We start from the raw sequence: 23627 nt of genomic DNA, 5'->3' as shown, positions 1-23627 counted from the left end.
AATTTTTCCCTTTACGTAAAAAATAAACCAAGACATTTTTTTTAAAAACTCATCGAGGAAGCATAGTATAAGTGATGATCTTTCTATTGAAGTAAAAACCATGTTTCTACGGTATCTGTGCATTGTGTTGAGAGCTGAAGCTTGTTTTATACTTTCAAAATACACGTTTGACGTCCTCTTAACATATCGTACTTAAATTATTTGACGCATCAGTGCTGAAAACAACAGAAACTGTTACACCTATTGCCACTCTTTCAAGCTGTACAAATTGACCAGGAATGCCGATCAGCATAGTAGCTTACATAACCATGGTTAAAAACATATTAAATTACTTAATTTATTTATTTAGGCCATTTGCAATTATCTTGCTTATTTCTTTACTAGAAGATAATTTGTAGTGTTATTGATATCAGTTTAAAAATTTAATAATTTTTTTTCTCTTATTACTAAGTATTAGTAAATAGTACTTTAATTTTAAATATTTATTAAAATTGAGTTATTTGAACACTATGGTCTATGGACGATCCTAAAGAATATGCTGGTTAAAATTTCATATAACTATGTTTAATGTTGAACATGATTAAAACCAGAATGAAACAAAACATATTTTTAATTTAATGAAAATAAAAATTGGACTTAGAAATTACTTGAACGAAAAATAAAAGGATGAAGACATGGTGATAAATAATTAAAACCACCTGAATAACTGTATAATGTTATCTCTTTGAAATATCATATCTGGAATAAAATTGCTACCATTTGAAAGGTAATAAACAATTAGACATTTAAAGATTAACTTTGGTATAAATAAATATATAATATATATATATATAAAAAACACATGTTACCTTAAGTAAACCATAAATAAATACACAAATCACATGCATTTATTTTTATAAGTAAAACTAAAACAAAGAAAAATATGTTGTTAATCATTGATAATAAATGCATGTATTATTTAAAACCGTTTAACCAAAAATATTAAGACAAATTATAATGTAAACTGAATTAAATAAAAATGAATTAACCTAGCCCATACAACCAACAAAATTAATGTATTATGTTTATACAATACAAAACATTCCTTACACATAAGTATAAATGTTAACATAAATAATATAAAAGTGATAGTAATTAATAGTTAATAACATTTAATTTTGCTGAAATTTTAACTAAAAAATATGTGAAATTGTCCTCATTCATATGGCTAACAAAAATAGCTGTATAAAAATTCATATCAAGTAAAAAAAATATTGTCATTTTTGTTTTAACACTTTAAGATCTAGATGATGATATGCACCTCTATTTACACTGTAACTTATCACATAGTTCATATTTAAAATTATAGAATATTAAACATATTATGTAGTAAGTGAATTACATTTTTTTTTTTTTTGGTTTAGACAATTTAATTGACAACATAACAAAAACAAAAAATAATCTTAATACAAAATAACGGCTTTCTTATATTACATTAAAATTACTTAACTTATTGTGAACATAAATAAACTAACATTGTATTATTTTACCCTCAAATCAAATCATTATTGCTAAATTTCTAAAATCATAGTGTACATTGTTTATAAATATGCATGAGTATACATACATACATATACATATTATATGTATGTATGGAAACTACGACTTATCACATAATTAAATATCTGGTATCTTAAAGACATTACAGAAAAGCCATAGACATAAATTAAATTTAGTTTTTTTTTTATCACAGTGCTTACTTAAAAAAAAATAATGTATTAGATGTTTTTAAAAGCGTTAATTTACAATTCTTTAAAAAATTATATACTTAACTTTTAATTATATTTGGTAATAAAATATATGTAATTTACCAAACTTTGGTCAATTATAGTATCAAACATAATTTAAATCAATTATTTAATATAAAACTAATTGTATTGATAATGTAAGGCTTCTATTAAAGAATGTGGTTAAAAAAGTTATAATAAAATAAAACATAAAAAAAAAAAATGAAACTATCAAGCATTAATAGGAAATGTACATATTAACTGTCCAATAAATTAAAAAATATATCATATTGTTTTATAAATAATTTAATTTAAAAATGTAGAGCATGCTACATTTATATTTAAATTTTTGTTAATAAACTAAAATATGTTATTATTATAGTTTAGATATAAATATTTTAATAATAATATAACAAACAATAAAATGTTTAGTAAAAAATAAAAATAACATGTTTACACAATATTTTCATTCAATAATGAAAGTTAGAAATATACAATTTCGTTATAAATAAAATAGACTATACAGTTTTTATATAATAATTTTAATTACCTTAATGATTTAAAATTTAAAAAAATAAAAAATATATCGTCTATTATTCTGCTTTTAGTACTGCAGTTTATTTATCTATATTTTAGGTTTAAATTTTGTCAATGGGATGAATTGTATATCTTCAACAAATGAAGGAGGATGAGCAAGATTGGTTTTTTTGTTTTATCCCCTATTTATTTGAAACAAGCAATAATGAGTCTTTTCTCCTCACAATCTTCTATTTAACCAATATATATATATTAAAAATTCAATAATAATATTAAAATTATGATAGTAATAATAAAATATTATAATTTGACGATCTTAAATAATATTATGCTTCAATATAATAAATAGGCTAGGTTAACGGAAAATTTTTGTTGACATTTACTTTTGACAGTCAGAAATGATAAAATATAATATGATTATATTAATAAAATATTGAACTACAAAATTATTTGCTGTTCGTGCAAAAGCAATGTCATTCATATAAATTTTATTATTTACAATTTATTGAGCACGACTGTTTCTATATAATTGTAAAAAAAAATAATGGAAGTTATTTTTGGTAGAATTTAAAAATAGTATTATATGTTAACATTGAATTTAGATCAAATGACTTTTAGGAAACGATTGTATAGATTATCAATAGTATACTTGCATTATTATGGTGGCTTCTGTTTAATTGTCACCTTGGCAATTGAAAGTATAGGTCATTGAGATTGATGGTGTAGTAAACCAAGTGCTTCTCTAGCATCAGACTGAGTCAAAACAATACTTTCATTTTCTCTTGAATCATCTGTTGGTTCTAGTTTAGTAATAACTACTTGATGGTGTTCTACATGTGGTGGAGATGGGCTATGATGTTGTTGCCCTACAGCCTCAATGATCATCTCTTGTTGGGCTATATTAGGACTATTTGGTTGTTGTTGCTGCTGCTGTTGTAATTGTTGTTGTTGTTGTTGTTGCTGCTGCTGCTGCTGCTGTTGTTGTTGCTGCTGCTGTTGTTGAATCTGCTGTTGCTGCTGCTGCAGTATAATCAACTCTTGTTCAGTAAGCTTTTGGTTGCCTTTGGTGATGACAATTTGATGATCACTTGGAGGGGTAGGGCTATTGTGTCTTCCGCTAGCAACAGCATCAATTATCATTTCTTGGTGGGCCACGTTAATGATTGGTCCTGAATGACTTTGATTTTGGATAAGCTCCGGGACGGACATTTTTTGACGATCTGATACTGTTACTTGTTCTGCCATTTGTTGAAGAGCTGCGTGTTCTTCTTTCAAACGTTTAGTAATATGACTTTGAGTATGTTTTCTTAAATGGTCTCGTCGATAAAAACCTTTACCACAATCCTGACATACTTCAGTTTTTACACCTGAGTGGATCACAGCATGCAAATTTAAATGTTCTTTTCTTTTGAAACCTAAATTATAAGAATTTTTAATACTTAATCTAATACATCATTATGTTTATATTTAATAATGACTGATTAAAATAATTAGAAATTTACCTTTACAACAAACATTACAAACAAATGGGCGCTCTGGATTATGACCTAATTTATGTCGTTCAAGATGTTCTTTTCGTTTAAGTCCAGCACCACATAGGTCACATATAAATCTTCTTTCTATTTTATGAGCAACTAAATGTTGTTCAAGCATTTCTTTATCGGGGTAAGCCATACTACATTCTGGACAACAAAATAGAAGTGTACCATCTAAGGCAGTTGCGATATGTATTTGACCAGGTCTTGGTTTCCGAGCAGCTGGTGGTTTCTTTTTGTATTTTTTTTTTCTTTTACCCTTTTCCTAAAAATTTAAACAATATTTAGTTAAGAAACTAGATAAGTTAATTAAGATAAAACCCATGTTTAAATGTACAATTTTAAAAAAAATAATTATTTAAAAAAAACACTGAGTAGTAGAAATCTTCAAAAAATTATAAGCAAAAATTATGCGATGTTAAAATAACACAATTGTGTATGCATACATTGCATAATTTGAAATTGTTTAGAATATCAAAAAACATTAAACTGATTTACTAATCAATGTTAATTGTGAATGTATACAAACTAAATTACTTTTTAGTACATTTTTGTGGTTTTAAATAAAAATAATATTTTCTTTAATTGGCACTTAATGTATCTATAAAAAAATATTTTATTCAAATCTACAAAAATGAACATACAAAAAGAATACTTAAACATCCATATTAAAACTAAGCTTAAGCTGTATTTTAATATCAGATAAGTTAATTGAAATAAACAATGAGAATAAGAGTTCATAATTACCCCATTATTAGCATCTTCATAAACTACCATTTCACTATTGCCATCATCTTGGTTACCAGATGATTCCATACTATCTCTTTTATTATTATCAGGAGAAAATTTTAAAAAATGTCCAAGAGGTATATTATCGTGATTCATTGATATATAATCAGCCAATGAAACAGAATTATTTGAATTAGATGAATAAGTCATAACATATTGATTTGCTGGAAGTAAAATTATTTGTTAATATTTTAATTCAATAAAAAAAATTTTGGTTTTTTTATTATTACCTGGATCTTGTTCATTTTGAATTCTTAATCGTTTGTCTGCCTGATTATCTTTTTGATCGCCAATTATTTTGTTATCTTGCTGATTACGCCGCACAACCATGTCTTGATTTACCACTACTGCTAATGGGAATGGTAAACCATTACTATCTGTGCCGCTTTGTTCGATAATTACTGGTTTGACATCTTGTATCATATCCTAACATATTTAAAATAATACATGTATTTACTATTTATTATATAATTCATCAAATTAGTAACATAATTAATCAATGGGAAGTAATTACTTGCTCTTCTTGAACGTCTTGCAATAAATCAGACGATTGCATTGAATCATTGTTGTTGTTATGTATTTGGTCATTAGAAACATCACCTTCTTGCTGTAACTAATAGAATAAAAATATAAAATTAAAAAATATTGAATTCAAAGATGAGTGAAACTGAAGTAAAGGTAAATTATTACTTCTAAAAACAGGGCTAACTATAGGAAAAATCAGTAATATAAAATAACTAAAACCTTAACGATGTTTTAAAACATAAAAAATAAAATATTTTCATAAAACCAGAAATTAAAAATAATTCCATTTATGAAAATTCATCATAAAACATTTACGTTTTATACAATCCTAAGCTATTTTCAGGCAAAAAATTAAAAATATAATTCTCATTTGTTCATTTATTTATTATTTGGGATAATTTACTTGAAGTTGAATGGTTCCATTATCTTGTTGTTGATTACTATATTGTAGTTGTAATACTGGACCAAAAACAGGCAACAATTTATCACCAGATATACCACCTTGCCCAACTACTTGAATTTGTATAGTTTGGCTTTGTTCTCCAGGCTTAGAACCAGGAACAGTTATGGGAATAGTAAATATCTAAATAAAAATGTTATGAATATTAAAAAAAAATACAAAAGTTAAAAATAATATTAAACATACTTGTCCTTGTTGATTAGATGATCCAACTCCAGCTAAATTTACAGCAAAACCATTTGAATCCACAGGCCTTAAGTAAGTTACACCTGCTTCATCACTGTTCAACAATGCAACAACTTGTCCACTAGTATTAGAAGTATTAACTACTGTATTAGCGTTAGACGTATCAGTTTGCTGTTGAACATTTGTATATTTGTTTCCTGCATTCACTTGAGTCATGTTTGCGCTTGAACAGGTGTTAAATGAAGTTGCCGGCGCAGCGGTCACAAATGTAGGATAACTTCCAGTATTCATACTTTAATCTAAAATAAAAATAATTAACTATTAATACATGCAAAATAATTTAATATTTTAAACAAATATAATTGTGATGAAAATAAAATAAACTTCAACAATACAATTAACTTGGGTATACATATTTTTTATCAATACACTATTAATTGAAACTTGTGAAATCAAAATAAAATCAAGCAAATATTGATATAAATACATCTATTTATAAGTAAGAAAATTTCTAAGATAAATAAACTTATTTAATATTAGTACTCCCCAATACTAACATTGTATTAAATCAAATTTATAATTTTCAACAAATAATCAAGTCTAAATACCTATATACTGTTCAAGACCTTAAAAATAATTCAGGACAATGATAATCATATCTGTACGAGATATTCTTATCAACTTAGATTTTTAAAAAAACGTTCATAAAATCAAAGAAAGTGTTTATTAAGTGTTCAATACCTATTATTTTGTGATTGATTATTTAATAATGTTATGAATTTTATATTAAGAGATATTTTTCTGTTATAAAAGTTGTGCAAATATATTTAACTTAATATATACATTTATTAATCATATTTTTAATATTAGTAATTTATAACTCATGGGTTAATTGACAAGATACTTTCATATAGAATACATATAGACATTTAAATTAGAAATTTCAAGGTTTATTAAACCATTATATAATGAGGCAATTTAGAAAACTTAAGAAAATAATTTTGCTTCAAATTGGATTTAGTTTATTTTATTCAATGGTTTTCTAAGAAATTGATTGTCCATTTAAAGGTATGAGCATAAAATGTATTTTAACAACATAGAAATGTTGTTCCTTTATTATTAAAACCAATAATACACTAGATAGTTGATAATAGGACAAACACTATTTAAAACAGATTAACTGTAAAAATGTTTATAAATTGCTTAAGAGAATTCTAATATGATATTAATTGTTTTTACCTAATACTATGCACATTTTAATTTTATTTATTAAATATGTGAATATCTTTTATACAATTTAAAGACAGCCATCTTTATATTTCTAAATTGCTCAGCAATCAAGAAAACATGAAGTCACTAATATTATTGATACTAAAATATTGCAGGTACAAGGTACCAAGTATAAGGTTAAATTAAGTAGGTCCCCATGTATTGTTACTTTCTCAGGTAAGCAGTAAAATTGGAAAACATGATTATTACCATTTATATTTATTTTTTGTAGACCCAAAAATTATTATGATTGTGCTTTGTTATATCATTGCTTTAAGATCATATATAAAACTAAATAAGCCATGATTTATCTAAATACATTTTAAAAATATTGAAATCAATTTAATAATAAAGCAATTTATTTTAAGTACCATTTTAATATGCTGCCTGGTCAATTATATAAAGGACTTGTTATTATATTATTAATTTTTTTTTGAGGGGGTATTAGCTATAAAATATCAACAATTTATCTTATCTAGATCATTGACACATCATATTATGCTTTTGTAGTTTATTAAGATCTCCAATGTCTTAATAACTAATTATAATTATTATTTTCACTTCTGAATTATGTTTTTCTGTACCATTTCCTTATTAAATACACGTCATATTATTTAAACTCACTGTATAAGTTAAGCAGAAAATATAAAATCATACAATATATATTATAAATAGTTCAACAGACAATATCAAAGACTGCAGATTATGGAACTACTGTAATTTTAAGAGAGAAGTAAACATATTATATTTAAAAAAAAATTATTAGATTAAAATTTCTAGTATCTATAAAAATATAATATTTTTAATAAATAATCAACGGATTCACAAAATATTATTGGAGTTCAAATTCTTTGGACAATTTAACAATCTCTATGTTTAATCGGTAGACAAAATCCGTATGACTACCATTATCTCTCACCGACTACATGACGATAATGAAATACGATGATAGTTATTAGTGCTTCATATATGAACAAATGAAAACAATTAAAATTAATTCAGTATCTAAATATTTCATAGAATTCATACTCAATAAAAGTATGAATAATATTTAGTATAAAAAATATTAATTAAAATCTAAAGAATAATGATATATTTATTAACTAGTATAATATTTAAGATAATGTTAAGTATGAGTTGTTAATAAATTAGAATGTTAGTAAATACTTGGTTGTATTTTAAAATATCATTTATGGTTTATATTTACGGTTTTAAGAAAACAATATTCAATATTGTTTAGTATTAATTTTTCATAATATAATGCTTATGTTGGTATAATGATTATGTAAAAAAAAAAAAACAATAGATCAGTGTGTCATAAATAATAATAATGATAAAAACAATAATAGGCACTAATGCAAAAGTATTATGAACTAGAAATTTAAAACAAAGAAATTTTTTATATCGTGTGTTATTGATATTGAGCAATGATACTTTATACGCAAGTATTGGGGAAAAAAAACAGAAAAAAAACACGGGAAAACAACAAATTCAATTGTGTCGTCGGCAATCGTAGCTATCGAAAAAATGTATGATTACATAATTATTTTGCGAAGAAAAAACACCAATAGACTCGATTAATCATTAAAAAATCAATTGAAACTAAGAGATAAAAAAAGTGCCAGAAATCGAGTGGGTAGATAACGGAGAACCGATATTTTAATGACATTGTGCTGAAACTAAATAATATAATATATAGCCATGTAAGCAAATTGTGTAAAAAAAAAAAAATTGCATACGAATCTCGTAGAGAGAAACAGCGGTGTCGTCGTCAGATACTAGTTTTCCGGAAGTGGATGACGACGACGGAAAACGACAAAATTATCTGGTCGATTGGAAAGAGTACCTTTTCGTTTTAGACTGGACGTTATGATGTCGTCGTGATTGGTACTTAAGAATTCTACAACGGTATCATTACTACACCATTGTTCGTTTTGTAAGCGGCGCCGAGAACAACGAAAAAATCCAAAAAACGTCGACGCGAGACAACGTCGGCAAAAATTTACTCTCGTCCGTCCCACAGGTTTTTCTCGAATTTGTCATAAACACGTCCCGAGAAACGCACACGCGTCGGAATGAGTTTTTACAAAAAATAAATCGTGCGCAGGCTAACAGGGCCCCAAACGCACACGCGTACGTACAATTCTCGCAAACAAACACACACACACACACACACTCGCTTGCCAGCAATGTAATAATAAAAATATAAAATATATATTATTATTACTATAGTAGACGGTCTCACAAACCGTACGTACACGCTTTCACTTTCTACTATCCAGTCGCGTGTATAATGAGCGGAGGAACGGAATGGAAAAAAAAATTGTATTATTCTAAAGAACCAGGATGTGACTATCATATGCCGCAAGACCTACTTATCGGTACGGAAATATTTTATAAAAATCGGCCGCCTGTACTTTCTCGAGACGCGCGCGCCGCGGTCCTCTTGTCGTCATCGTTATATATATTTTAATAACGTGCGATCGTACGGCGCGCGCGTCCGGACCGCCAAACGGGTCGTAGATTCGCATCCCCCGGTTTCCGAGGGTGGAAAAAAAAAACGATCCTCCGGAAGATTTCGGTCGTTTCCCGAACGATCGGGATCGACATTGACGGTGACGATCGTACGAAAACACCGTTGACGTGCGAGGTGCGTACCGTTATCTCGCGGGAAAAGAACGCGACGGCGCGTTCGACGCGATTATCAAAAAAAAAAAAAAAACACGACGACAACGGGAAAAAATAATAAAAATGCTCCTAGGAGAGGGACACCTCGAGCGCGCTTGGAGGGCGGATGGGCGGGCGGGTGACGGCACGGCACACCACCGTTGACCCAAGTCGGGATGAAAACGCGTACGCACACGCACACGCACCGCCATCCACACATACATGTGCGGGCCACCACTACGTAAAGGTAGGGGCAGAGCCATTTTGGAGAGAAGGCCCTGTATTGTACGTGAGCGGGGACGACGCGGCGGCGGCGGCTACTCACACGGATGATACTCACACGCGACGGCGACGGCGACGACGCTCAGACGTCAGCTTTCGGTGGCTCCGATTCGACGTCTTTTTCGCAGCCAGACCAGATGACGGGGTAGGCAGCTTTTCAGGCAGCGACACGGTGGCAGCAGCAGCTCGTTTTATACAATATAATATTTTATTATGTACAACAATAATAATAGTAATAATAATAATATGCTCGATATTGGTTTGGTTTTCGTGATTCGTTTCGCGGGTATAAATCAAAAACTATAATGGATAAAATATAAAATACATAATATATACGTATATTGTATATATTTTGTGATTGAAAAAAAAAATAATAATAATAATAAAAATAATAAAAACACTAACACTACATAACGCGCGCGCGCTGCTCGATTGTCGTCGACGTGAACACAGGCCGCCAGTTAAAAACTACGGAATACCTTTCGCCGTCCACGTACACGCCATTGCGAATGGACGTTTTCACCGAGGCGACAGTGCCGCCACACGGTCCGACCGTCAATTCTCCGGCCTCGGGCGGCGACGCGGTATTACCGTGTCGGGGCCGCCCGCGGACGGCGACGACCGGTTCACGACCTTGGCGCGGCGGCCGCGATTTTTACTTGTTGAACGCTACAGTAATCGTAGTCCTATGGTGCAGCAGCTTTGCCCTCCCCACGGGAGGCCCCCTTATCAGCTACTGGTGGGCAGACACGCGCGCTGTTGGTCACACTGTATTTACCGTTATGTTACGACGACAACGTCCGGAAACTAGAAAGGCGCGCGAAACGAAGCTTCCGACTAGCGGGAAGCGACGGTCGCGGCAACGCACACGATACGCGGCAGACATGGGTATGACCGCTGAAGACTAAATTTGGTCTAAGACTGCGCAACACGTCACGTCTGCTCGTCGGTATTATCATTTTGTCATTAAAATACGACTAGACGTTATGCTACGTCACGTGGCGCCAACCGGAGTGTCTGACCGTCGAACTCCTGATCGTACCTTGTCGTTTATATTATGCACACGCATCAGCATTTCAGCAGCTGCTGAGGCGCTTTGATTACGCTGTCGCTGTGTTATATGGTTTTTTTTCCTTTTTTTTTTTTTTTACAACGGATCGATTCCTCGATTAATGTTTTGTTATTTTCTTACACACACACACACAAACCGTGTAAATGTGTAATAATATATCTAAAACATTATTTTTGTAAGTCACGACAGTACCTAACTCCGTATGGCGTATTATACACGCTGACGGTGATATGTTTAGGATAAAAAGAAACACTTGGAAACTTTAAAATAAGTTTATTGTACTTCGGAGAATGGAGGAGAAGACGATTAGTTTTTTTTTTATTAACAACACTCAAACTAAATAATTTATAAATTTAATGTCTCAACAAAATAAAGTAAATAGTAATCTTATATTACACTTACAAGTGTGCTAAAAAAGTATTGCGTTGACTATTTTTATTTCTTAATACAATTTGAATCTATTTATTAAATTATGATATATATAAATACTACTAACAACATCATGGTTATTACAATCTTTTTTTTTTTTAAAAAAAAACATTTGTGCTTGTCGGAATTGCTTAGAGTAATACAACTAGAGACGGGGTACACATAAATATGGTAGAGCCAGGTTCCACACACATCCATTGAATAAAGATGCCCCAAGACAGTAATACAATATTTTAAAAATACACATTTGCATTTGTGCATAATATTATTATTTTTTTTTAGTAAAGAACTAAATGAAAAAATAATTATTTGCTGATTGAAAAATACTTTTGAAATATTTATAATATATAAATAAACAAGAAAAATGTACAAGATGTTTAAAAAATCCAACATAATAATTTTGTTTATGTTTAAACCCAACAAATTGAGTAAAATTTTAATTTAATTTTATATAATTTTAATACCAATGTAAACTAAATCTTTCTAAACACAAATGGTAACACATTTTTTTTTAAGTAGACAAAAACTTATTTTATAAAAATAATTATATTATATTTTTTGTATAATATAAAATGTCCAATCACATATTATTTATTAAAAATGAACTTTATAACATCAAAATTCTCAAACAATTAAAAACCGAAAAAATAGCTTTTGTCCACATACAGATTAAAAATTATGGCAATTTATTTAATTTGATAACATTTATAATCAACAAAAAAATAATAACAAAAGAAAAAATATAGAAAGATTAAATGTAATTGCACTTTAAAAAGAAATAAAATTCCTTATCAACCAAAAATAAATTGTAATTTAATTGGAATTAAATTTTTTTTTTTTTACAATAGATATGTTTTTACGGTTATGTACAAGGAACATAATGAGACATAGGATAAAATGATAATGATGGTCATCATGTTAAATTTAGGGCTACCTTGTTCACTTGGATTTTTTTTTTATAATTGCAATGATAATTTGTATAATATCATAATAGCTAGAACAATCGTAAAAAAATGTTTAGCAAAAATACAATATTCTTACAATTATTACACATTGTTATTAATGTAGTGTGGTATCTTATAACATAATAATATACTGCCTATAATTTTGCTTAAGCAAAAAATAAAAATATATTACTTAATTTATAAAATAACTAATTATTTTGACGGAAAGAAATATCTAGTTTGATTTAAGCTAGATATTTCATAATTAATTTAAGAGAACAATTTATTACAATAACAATAATTTTGTAGCCCACTTAAAATTTATACATAATTTATGTACAGAAAAAATTTTTCTTAAGATAAGACCTATTTAAATATCATAACAATAACATGTTTAAACTTTTAATAATATATAAATTACCTTTAAGGGACACCATTTATTTCTTGTTGATAATAATTTAATTTGGCACGCTTAGCTTGTGGTTCTTGAAAATTGTCAGAATAATTAGTATCCGGTTCTTTGGATTCTTCAAAATTGTTATCTTCAACTACTTCTTCCTCCTCTTCAACTTCTTCACCAACAACTTGTTGATTTCCATTTTCAGAAGATTCTTCAGATTTGATAGTTTTAGATGACTAAACAAACAAAAATACAAAATGATGAATTAAATAGGCTTATGTAAATTACCATTAAAGAATATAGATACAATAATACAGTAAAATACTAATTTATTAATGTTTAATAGAATGAGAATATTGCTATAATCAAATTACGATGACAATAGAAGAAAAAAAAATAAAATTTAAAAATGACAATGAGACAAGAATAAAATGGAAATATTTGAAAAGCAATATCTACAGGTAAAAAGTTAAAATATGGATAACAAATGAATTTAAATAGTTTAAGGACAGAGGTAACTAAAATTAAGAAAAATTTGGCACTCTTGAAAATATTAACAAAAAGCAAATATGAATGTTGGTAAAAATAGGATGATAATGTTGATAATATTATGTAATTGTACTGTAACATAGGAGTCTGATGTACGTCAATCTCTTGGGACCACCAATTGATATTTTAATTCTAATTAGCAGAGCTAAGATTTGTATGCAACAGCTTCGATTTTTTTTTTTGCTATATCCAAATGGAGTTTTAGTGAGTAATATACACGATTTATATTATTGTAATGAAAATAGTACTATTTTTATTTTGCATATTTAGGATAATTGTATTTATTTTATTTAAGCCGATAACAATTAAGCTGATCAAAGTATATAACTTGGTTTTTTGATCAAACAATAAATTATATTTTTAGAAATACAATCTTATGATACAATATACTATGTAGGTACACAGATCTTTAAAATTGGAAATTTAAAAAAATATGTGATAGTAGCATATAACATGTATTTCTACTATTAAATTTAATTATAAATTTTATTATTAAAATAATAACTTACTAATGCATGCGAAAAATAAATTATTTTTAATTTTTAATCTCAATTATACATATGACAATCAGCTAATCACTGATATATTTTAATAAATAAATATTTTATTTTTTTTTTGTAACTTTATTTTTGTGTATATTTAAAAATTATTATTTTTTTAATGCATATTTTGGTAAATAAAATGCATATTTTACAATTATTTTATTGCATACATATCCTAGCCCTGATAATTCGTAATTAAATAATGGCAGTCAACAGGGGAACAAAACATAACTGCAATGTTAATCATAATAATACAAAAAGATTTAACAGAACTAAACACATATTATTTGCAATACTATTAACATAATATTGAAAATTACACAATAAAAATAACAAAATCTACACAAAAATAGATCGAATAATGGGTAATTTAGTTTAAATGTATCCAAAAATACTAAAATAAGATAAGTTTTTGTTTTTATTGTGACTAGTGACAAAAAAAAAAAAATCTGATAAGAAATTTAGTATAAACCTAATATGAAATGCATAGATATTAAATATCTATGATGAAATGTATAATAATAGATTATAAAATTAGACTTAGTGACATGTTGTAGATTAATATAAAATAAAATAATACTTTTAAACTGTAAAAAAAAAAAACAAAAATTAAATTTTGTTCATTCATATAATAAGAATCACAAAGCATATAGATTTTAAACATTAAGCTATTTATAATCAAGCCAAAAACTCGTTATTAGTTAGAAAATAAAACCAGATCATATTTGAATATACTGAGTATAATCGACTGAGAAAATTGTAATTTTAAAAAGCAATTCTTAAAAGTTGAAAAATTCAAACATCAATGTATGACAAATACTTATGAAATAATAATTATAGTAGACGTAAACAAAAAATGAATTAAATCAAAATGCTGACAAATGATGGTGCATTTTAAACAGGAATTCAGTAAATGTATTAATTGCATTTATCATTTGACATTTAATAAACATTTTCTAAAAATATAAATCATTCCTATTACTTTTTTAATAAAAAACCAACCTGTTCTATATTTTCTCCCGTTGTCTTTTGAGTATCGTCAATAATTTCTTCATGAATATCTTGAACTCCGAATTCTCCAGATTCTATTTCTATACCTTGAGTAGGGTTATTTTGAGATATATCCTCATGTAGTTCATTATTTTCAACTTGTTTATGATGGTTAACTGCTTTATCAATATTTAATGCATGATTCAGCTTAGAACTAAAAATAGAAACAATAACATTCAGAGTAATTTAAATCTATCAATAACCTAGAGTTACTTACGCATCAAATGTCTGATCTAAAGCTTGCACAATTACAGGAGCTTGTGGCAATAAAGACTCCTTGATTGGTGGAGGAAAGGCTATAAAGTTTAAATTAGTTTTAGTTGTGCTTCCTGTAAAAAAAATTGTATAATTTTATAGTTAATTATTAATTTTTAGAGATATTAGTTGGATCTTAGTAAAGATCTGATTGAAAATCATCACATTATATTTTTATTCTCGCACCTACACTCGACATACATTAAATGCATTAGAATGAAATCATTTATTTCTTCTATGATTTTTAAGTAACCTTAAGTAAAATAATCTGTTATACAAATTTAAGAAAATAATATATTTGAGAGTTTGATAAATAGGTTAAATATTTTATTATCATTTGACTTAAGTATTTTTTTGTTAAGTTAAATGGATATTAATTGTTTAGAAACAGTATTTTGACAAATCTATATTTTATACCATAAAAAATATTATTCTTAATAATTTTTGGAATGGGTAATTGAATGGCGTTAAGCAAAAAACAACCATCACACAAAAATATAAATAATGAGCTTTGTATACTACTAGATTGGAAATTTCATGTTACGCATTTACCAAATTTCAATCAACCTACAATATTGTACTTTAAAATAATTTAAAAACATCAATATAAAAATAATTGTGTGAGAATGTTTTGTTTATTTTACATGAAGGTTAGAGTGATGGAAGATAAGTAGTGTGTTGACATACCATTAAGAGTGTCTTTTTGTCTTAAGAATTATTGAATTTGTATTTATATTTTTTTAATTAATTATAATTACCTGACTGAGATGTTGGAAGTCCATTGTTTACTATTGTAATATGTCTGGTTGTAGATTTACTATAAGTTGTCACTGGCAAGACTAGTCGTGACTTTAAGAACGTTAATTGTTGAGGACTTTGCATTTCTAAAGTTTCATTGTTAGCTAAACAAAAATTTAAACATTTATTTCATTAATTGTTGTTAAAATTGAATGAATATTTTTCAATTATAATGCAAATAATACATGGTAATTTAACAAATATTAAGAAAAAGATAACTTATTTTTAGTTAATGCTAATACTTAAGATAAAATTAAGATTGTTTTTAAAGTAATGATATTATCGATATTCGTTTAGTATGTGACCTACCGTATGGATAATTTGTTTATTATGTGTAACCTACCTGACTGATAATTAATTTAAAAACCATAAAATTATATTATTTTATTATTACAGATAACAGATAACATTCAAAATATCAGAAAAAAAAAATAATGTCAAAAATAATTTTATTATTAGTTATGTTTGGCAATTAACTTTTACAAGTTAGTTTATTATAACGACAAAATATCTTTTAGGTAAAAACTAAGAACCAGTGAATATAATATTAAAATTATAAAATTATTAAGATAAACAAGCATTGGTTGTTGGTACCAATAATATAAATAATCGTTTTGGTAGGTCACATACTAAACGAATACCCTATTATCAATAAAATATTACAATTTTATAATATGTGCATAAGAAAAAAAATTCAAGTTTCGTATTTTTGTTTGTAGAATAAAGAAACTATGAAACTAAATAAATTAAATGGAAAAATAATGTAATGTTAAAATTATTATCTATCAATTATTTTTTTTGTATGACGTATAAAAGAAACATTCAATAACAATCTTATCTATATTCTAAATTTTTACATAATAAAAAATATAAAAATTATTCATTTAGAAGAAAATATATACTATAAAATTTTTTTTAAGCTTAGTAATAATAATAGTTATAAATATTATCTATTAGCTATAATTAATATTAGTTTTCAGATGTAAATAAATCGATTAATAAATACTTTCTTCAATACTTCTTTAACGATTTTAAGCAAGGGACTAAGATATCTAATAATTAATTAAATATGTAAGCACTAATACATATATCTATAAATCAAACATTTCTAGAATTGGTTATTAAAAATACTCATTTAATAATATTGTTTATTTTTCTATATCTATTTGTCAAATAATGAATTCTATACAAGTATTGCTACAAAAATCAAGTTACAAGTCCGCATAATATAAGCATTGTCATGGACTGCAAGAGCACAAATTGTAGAGAGTATAAAGTATATAATGTACGTTTTAGATTTTTGATTTTTACATAAGTTAAAAAAAGTTGAAAATCTAGATTAAGCAAAACAAGCTTTAATAATAAAAAAAACACAATTTTTTTATTAAATTTGTTGTAAGTATCCAAAGTAGGTTTTTTATTTAACTACCAAAAAATATTGAGCAAATGTTTTAAGTCCCTGAGTCTAAGTACTATTACTTGGAAAGAAATTTTAAGAATAATTATTAGCTAATACTATTTGAGTGTACAGCCATACAATATATTAGACAGTATCATATCATATTTAAATACATTTTAATACTATGCAACACATATTTTTAATTATACAAGAGTTATTACCTGTTGATGAGACATAGTGAAGCACACCAACACCATTAGTATGAGAAATTTTATTTGGTGATTTAATTTGGTTTGAGATAGAATTTGTCAGACAAACTTCATCTTGTTGTTGGTCTGAAGAAGATACTGGAGGCGATGGTGAAGTTTCTCTAGATAACGAATCTGCAATTGATAATTCGCCACCAGTAATGTGACTTGGTGATGGAGGAGCGCTTCTAAATAAGATTAAATTAAAGAATTATAAAACTTAATTTATAATAATTATTAAGTCTAAATATTAAACTATTTATAAATAAAATTAAGTTACCTTGAAGACATTCCAAATGAATTATGAAGCCTAAAACTAGGCACTCCTCTTATACGTCTACGCCGAAAAGCTTGCTCAATTAATTTTTGTTCAGATGAAGGATCAATTCTCCAAAAAGCTCCTTTTCCAGGTTCTTCTTGTGAACGAGGAACCTTTATAACAATTTAAAAAATAGAACAATTAGTTTACTATTAAAAAATATTGTAGTTATATAAATAGGCAAATCTATCAATTTCTACCTAAAATCTATTGATTATTTTCTCTACTTTATAAGAAGTCAATTTATAAAAATTCCAAAAACACTTCTTAAAATTTTGAATATATCTTCAAAAATTATCAACATTTAAATTAGATTATTTTCAATAGATATAATTTAGTATTAAGTTTCACTTTTTATTAGATTGTACCTAATCTATCTAATTTGTAGTAATATAATTACCTTTATAAAATAACGATTTAATGACAAGTTGTGTCTAATAGAATTTTGCCATCCTTTATCCACGAATCGATAATATGGATAATTTTTGGTAATATAGGAATAAATTCCACTTAGAGTAAGCTGACGATCAGAAGCTGAAGCAACAGCTTGTACAATGAGTTGAGCATATGAATAAGGTGGTTTGGACTCATCTTTAGATTTTGCATTAGAATTGCTATTGCTATTGTTGTTATTTATAGGTGTTGATCTATCTTGGATCACAGTTTCAGGAGGACTGTAATTTTGTCCTGTGGATGTTGATGTACCATTTCTATAAAAATCACCAACAAATGGTTCACTTCCAATGCTAACATCAAAAACAGTTGCATCTAATGGGCTAGTTTCTTCATCTCGGTTACTCTGACTAGACATATTATTTAAGTGTTTACTAAACAAACAATTTACATATAAATTAAACACATTAACATATTAATGAAAATTGTTCATGAAAATCTTACTTTTCTTCTACATAAATAGCAGATGATGTAGGCGTTGAGATTACACCTATTTGACCAGGATGAGCTACTGCAGCTGCATATGCTGCCATTTGCAAATCTGGTCCAAGTGTATGTCGATTATGTCCTCCTCTAGGGCTAGTTGGACATGAATTCGCAGCACTAAACAAATAAAGATCATAAAATAAATGTTTCTAATGTTAAGAGTACTTCTTAGAGACAGTACAAATTTGCCAATTCCACATCAACTGCCGACTGACACAGTTATGCATGATAATAATAATAATAAAGCTCACCGCCACTGATAAATACTCTTAGTAATAAAAGCTTTAGTTTTATTTTACATTATTTAAAATTATCTCACTAATATATTTTTAATTTTTCATTAAAATAAAAACAAACAATAAAAGAGTAATGAAAAAAAAAATAAATGTATCAATGAGCGATTTTTATTGAAACATTCATAAGTTTTTAATTCTTTAAAAATTGGTAAAATATTATCTCACAAAACAAAATTTTCTGTATTAATAGAAGTTGAGCACATTCAATCGTACTTTATTAAGAATCTGATTGTAAATAATATAATTATATTATTTACAAAAAAAATATATATTTAAATTGAGTTTATGCTCACCTTAAAGTGCCAGTAGGAGACGGAAAAGGACTCATAAATCTATTTTCCTTTGACAAATATGTTGAAGGCTCTTGTTTGATGACTTGAGGAGGAATATTTATACTCAATGGACTCGCATAACTTCTTGAAGGTGTTGCAATTGATCTAGTTTGAGTTTGAATAAATGTATTTTGAAGTACAGGAGGTGGTGCCATTTCATCTATCAATGAATAAAACACTAGCCGAATTGTTGTGCTAGGAAATCGCATTAAACACCTAAAGAAAACAAAATAATTGCTGTATGATTTTTTAACATAATTAGATTAATAAATAATTTTAATTCATTAATTTGTTTTGCAAAAGTAACAAAATATAAGTAATTTCTAATACTAATAAAACATATTAAACAGTAAGTACCTCATTATTTAATATTGAACTTTTACTTCATAGGTCCTAACATAAAATAAATACAAGTTTTGTATTCAAAACAGATGTTGCAATTGCATCTTCAGATTAATATTAACTACTTAGTTATATAATGTTATCCTAATAATTTTTCCTTAAAACGAATGTTTATTGGTAGGTAAATAGTAATAATTTTTGGTTTAAAACTAATATTTTTACCAGAAGGTATTTTACATTTATGAATAATTCTTATTGCGAAAGCAAAGAGATTAAAAACATATTTGACTTTAAAATGTAAAAATAAATTAACAATTCTAATTTCATATTTAAAATTCACATAATTCAGCAAATATTGCTTAATGATCGAAAACGCATAAATTCCTGTTTAAAATAAGCTTTAATTATTACAAGTATAGTGAAATATCGGGATATCGAACAACGATGAATTGCATATGGTTTTATTTAGATTTATATACTGTGGTTTGATATAAATGATGTAGGTATGTGAAATCAACCAAAGACCTAACGTTTTACTACATCAATGGAATCGTAAGCCGAAAACAAGGATCACAAGACAGAATGTGTTTGGGCAGAAATGGATTTCATAGACGTCTTTTGAACTTTTTATTAGTTCACCGACGACATTGGGGTAGCAGTCGGACCCAAAACACATAGTGTTCAAGAGTCCGACGATTCGGAACGATGATAAGGGAAAATATTTTTTTACGCGTCGCATGCGCGTGTTTGAACAATAATCGACAATTTTGAACTTTGGCAACAGGGAGACCTTGAAAACCCGTTACACACGCACACACTTGCGCGCAGCCATTTATAACCAAACAACAAAAACACGTTATCATCGATCGCCCGTAACAACGTCGTGTCCCCCGATTCGTTTATCATATCGTTTGGGAAACAAAACGTTGTGTGTAAACACAGAGGCCGCCGGGCCGGATCGAAATGATCGACGAGCGGAAGGGGGGAGGGGCGGCGCCGCGTGCGATTTTCTCACCGTAGATCCGAAAAAAAAGAGAATAAAACCAAAAAAAAGCAAATGCCGGGACGGTATCGATCGTAAGCAGCCGAGACCGAGTCTCGGCGCACAGAGACGACGACGGCCTTTGCGGGCCGCCGCCGTCGCTGGGCCACCACGACCGACGTCCGGGTACCGTACCTCCTGGGCAGCTGTAGCGCCGGGGCGCCTTTCCGCTGGAACACGCCGTCCACGAACACGCCGTTCTTGCCGTGGCACGTGAGAAAGAAGTTTGGGTGTTCGTACAGGACGTCCAGGTGACGCCGCGATATGAAGCTCGAGTGGCCCATGTTGACGTCCACCTGGCCCTTGGAGCTATTCCGGCCGATGACGATGCGCTTCTGTCGGATCAGGTACTCGAGTTCGCGACCCTCGAGTTTGGCGATCACGCCCGTCACGTCCTGATCCGGGGCCCATTGCACGTTAGTCGGGCTACCGGGCATAGACTTGAGCGCGTGCAGCGTCCAATCCGAGTCGGACATGGTCCCCGCGTGCTGCACACGTAGCACCGTGTCGGCTGATGCTGCTGCGGCGGATGTCCGTGCGTCGCGCGTGTACGGCGGGCGGCGGCGGCGGCGACGACGACGACGACGGCGATATCGGCACTACGTACGATAGACACACGCGATAACACGCGACGACGATATCGCGCGGTACGGCGTGGAGGTTGTTCGCGTCGATGCTGCGGCGGTGTTGTGGTCGTTGTCGGGGCCCGGGCGAGTGTAGGCGAGTAACCTGCACCGGTGTGTGTGCACGAGACGTACTCGGCGCGGCGGAATCGACGACGCGTTACGCGCACACGCACACTCGACGGCCGTGTACAGACGTTCCGACCGCAACAGACGGAGACAGAATGATGGTCGGACGTGATCGCGAACGGGCGGGAGACGGCGAGTGGTGAGGGAGAGAGCGAGACGGCGAGAGTTGCTGCTGCTGCTGTTATTTTTTTTTTTCCCCGAAACGGCGGCGGCGATGACGGACAGCGATGCGAACGACGAAAAACCAAAGTACGAGTGCGAACAAACGCGTGTGTGTATGTGTGTGTGCGTGCGCGTGACTTCGTGTGGCGTGTGTGTGTGCGCGCGCGCGCTGGCGCGATAGTGTGCGTGTGCTTGGGCGCGGGGGACGGCGGCGGCGGTGTGCCCGTTTGTTTACCAGCAGATGACCGGCGACCTCGGGTGGAGGGTGTGTACCACGTGACGATCGAACTGCTGCGGCGGCCGGTGCTGCTGTTGACGTCGAGTGGCGGTGACGGTGACGATGTGGGCGGCGGCAGCGGCGGTGGTGTCGTCGTCGATCGTCGGACACGCGTCGAACCGACGACGAAATCCCGCGGCGGCGCGCGCGCGCCGGTTTATCGTTTTTTATATAATATTCTTTCCCGCGTCCGTCTGCCCGCCAGCCCGACGTTCCGTCACTCCGTTTTCTCGACGTAACGACGTTTTCTTTCTGTTTTATTCAATTTTTTTTATTTTTTATTTTTTTGATTTCGGGGGTTAAGACGGTAGTTGTACTCTACGCGAACGGCGTTTTTGATTACGAATTGACCAAATAAAAAGACTGAAATAAATATTATATTTTGTATAATTTAACGAGAAAAAATATCGTTGTCGTAAACGTCGAAATGACGTTTCAGATTAAACGCGTGTGCGACTATGAGTTGGACGGTAAATTTGCCTCACTCCTCATTCCGAGTACCTACGTGTACACTCGGTTCCCCGGTGACCGCGGATCTACCAATATCAACACGGACTAAAAATAGAAAAATAAATAGTCGTATACAGTAGTATTATAATATTATAATATTATATCAATATAATGTTATTCTCCTAAAAATACGATAAACATTGGTCGGATCCGCGAGTGTGTGTGTGTGCGTTACTATCGACTAATTCGACTATCGTCAGAATCGGGGGATTCGTGGAGTTATCGCCGAGTATCGCCTATCAATCTCCAACGACTGAGCGTTACGTAATACGTACGCTTAATAGTATACACATGTATATAGTGTACGATACATGTATAGCACTGATAATAATAATATAAGCACACAGTGGTAACGATGACGGTAACGCGCGTGCGCGCGAGAACATTATACGATCGCTGCGTGTGAGCCCGGCTCGCGCGCACGCACAAGCGCGTTACAATGTACAATGTTAGTAGTTACAATGTATACGACGGCGTTGTTGTGTGAGTTTGTTCGGCGCATGCGTAGTGCGGTCGCGGTGGCGAGTGCGTGCGCGCGCGTGTGCTCGTTTCGGCACAAAACAAAAAACAGCTGAGATCGTGGCAGCCGCCGCCGCCCGGTGGAAGAATCACGATCAACTCTCCGGTTTTTTGTTATCAGCACTGTGTAAACACGCCAAAAACGTTGTAAACGGGAGCGTGGGTCAAAGAGGTTGGAAATCCGTCCGCCGTATGGTACGACCGTCTGTAGTAGTTGTAGTTGTGTACTAATTATTATTGTACAGCTGCTGCTGCTGCCCGCTGCAGCAAGCCGAAACGTGTCGTGTTCGGCGACGGTGACGTCGAACGACACTCGGTCAACGCCACCGTTGTTGTTTGTGTTGTTCTACTATTTAAGACGACTCTTATTATTGTTGTTCGGTCGTTTCCCTCCGCCACACCATCGCGTTTTCATTTTACCTGATCATCCGTCCG

At 30.5% G+C, this 23627-nt stretch overlaps 2 protein-coding genes across 7 annotated transcripts; both read right to left on the bottom strand.

The window, feature by feature from the left end:
* Window positions 1-921: 921 nt before the first annotated feature.
* On the bottom strand, window positions 922-10530 carry LOC114129488 (zinc finger protein squeeze-like). Of its 6 annotated transcripts, none has more exons than XR_003592841.2 (9): window positions 10075-10529; window positions 5799-6097; window positions 5556-5735; window positions 5142-5240; window positions 4858-5053; window positions 4586-4791; window positions 3806-4103; window positions 2957-3718; window positions 922-2533 (listed from the first exon to the last, which is right to left on the bottom strand). XR_003592841.2 is itself a non-coding variant. In XM_027994239.2 (8 exons), the coding sequence occupies exons 2-8, from the start codon at window positions 6087-6089 to the stop codon at window positions 3009-3011; spliced, it is 1980 nt and encodes a 659-aa protein (XP_027850040.2). In that variant the 5' UTR covers window positions 6090-6097; window positions 10060-10530; the 3' UTR covers window positions 922-3008. The 6 variants fall into 6 exon arrangements, 4 of the variants coding, with proteins under 4 accessions (XP_027850040.2, XP_027850037.2, XP_027850039.2 ...); XR_003592842.2 differs by having other exon boundaries at window positions 922-2485; XM_027994239.2 differs by having other exon boundaries at window positions 922-3718; window positions 10060-10530.
* Window positions 10531-11425: 895 nt separating this feature from the next.
* Window positions 11426-22374, bottom strand: LOC114129487 (forkhead box protein K2-like). The gene is made up of 10 exons (XM_027994235.2): window positions 21108-22374; window positions 19550-19804; window positions 18919-19077; window positions 18422-18848; window positions 17983-18134; window positions 17676-17890; window positions 16016-16159; window positions 15220-15331; window positions 14955-15156; window positions 11426-13097 (listed from the first exon to the last, which is right to left on the bottom strand). Exons 1-10 carry the CDS (start codon window positions 21446-21448, stop codon window positions 12885-12887), a joined length of 2220 nt encoding a protein of 739 aa, XP_027850036.1. The 5' UTR covers window positions 21449-22374; the 3' UTR covers window positions 11426-12884.
* Window positions 22375-23627: the final 1253 nt, after the last annotated feature.

This window comes from Aphis gossypii, chromosome 2 (assembly GCF_020184175.1).
Source record: "Aphis gossypii isolate Hap1 chromosome 2, ASM2018417v2, whole genome shotgun sequence".
Classification (NCBI taxonomy): Eukaryota; Metazoa; Arthropoda; class Insecta; order Hemiptera; family Aphididae; genus Aphis; species Aphis gossypii.
This window is presented reverse-complemented; position numbering and strand designations above follow the sequence as displayed.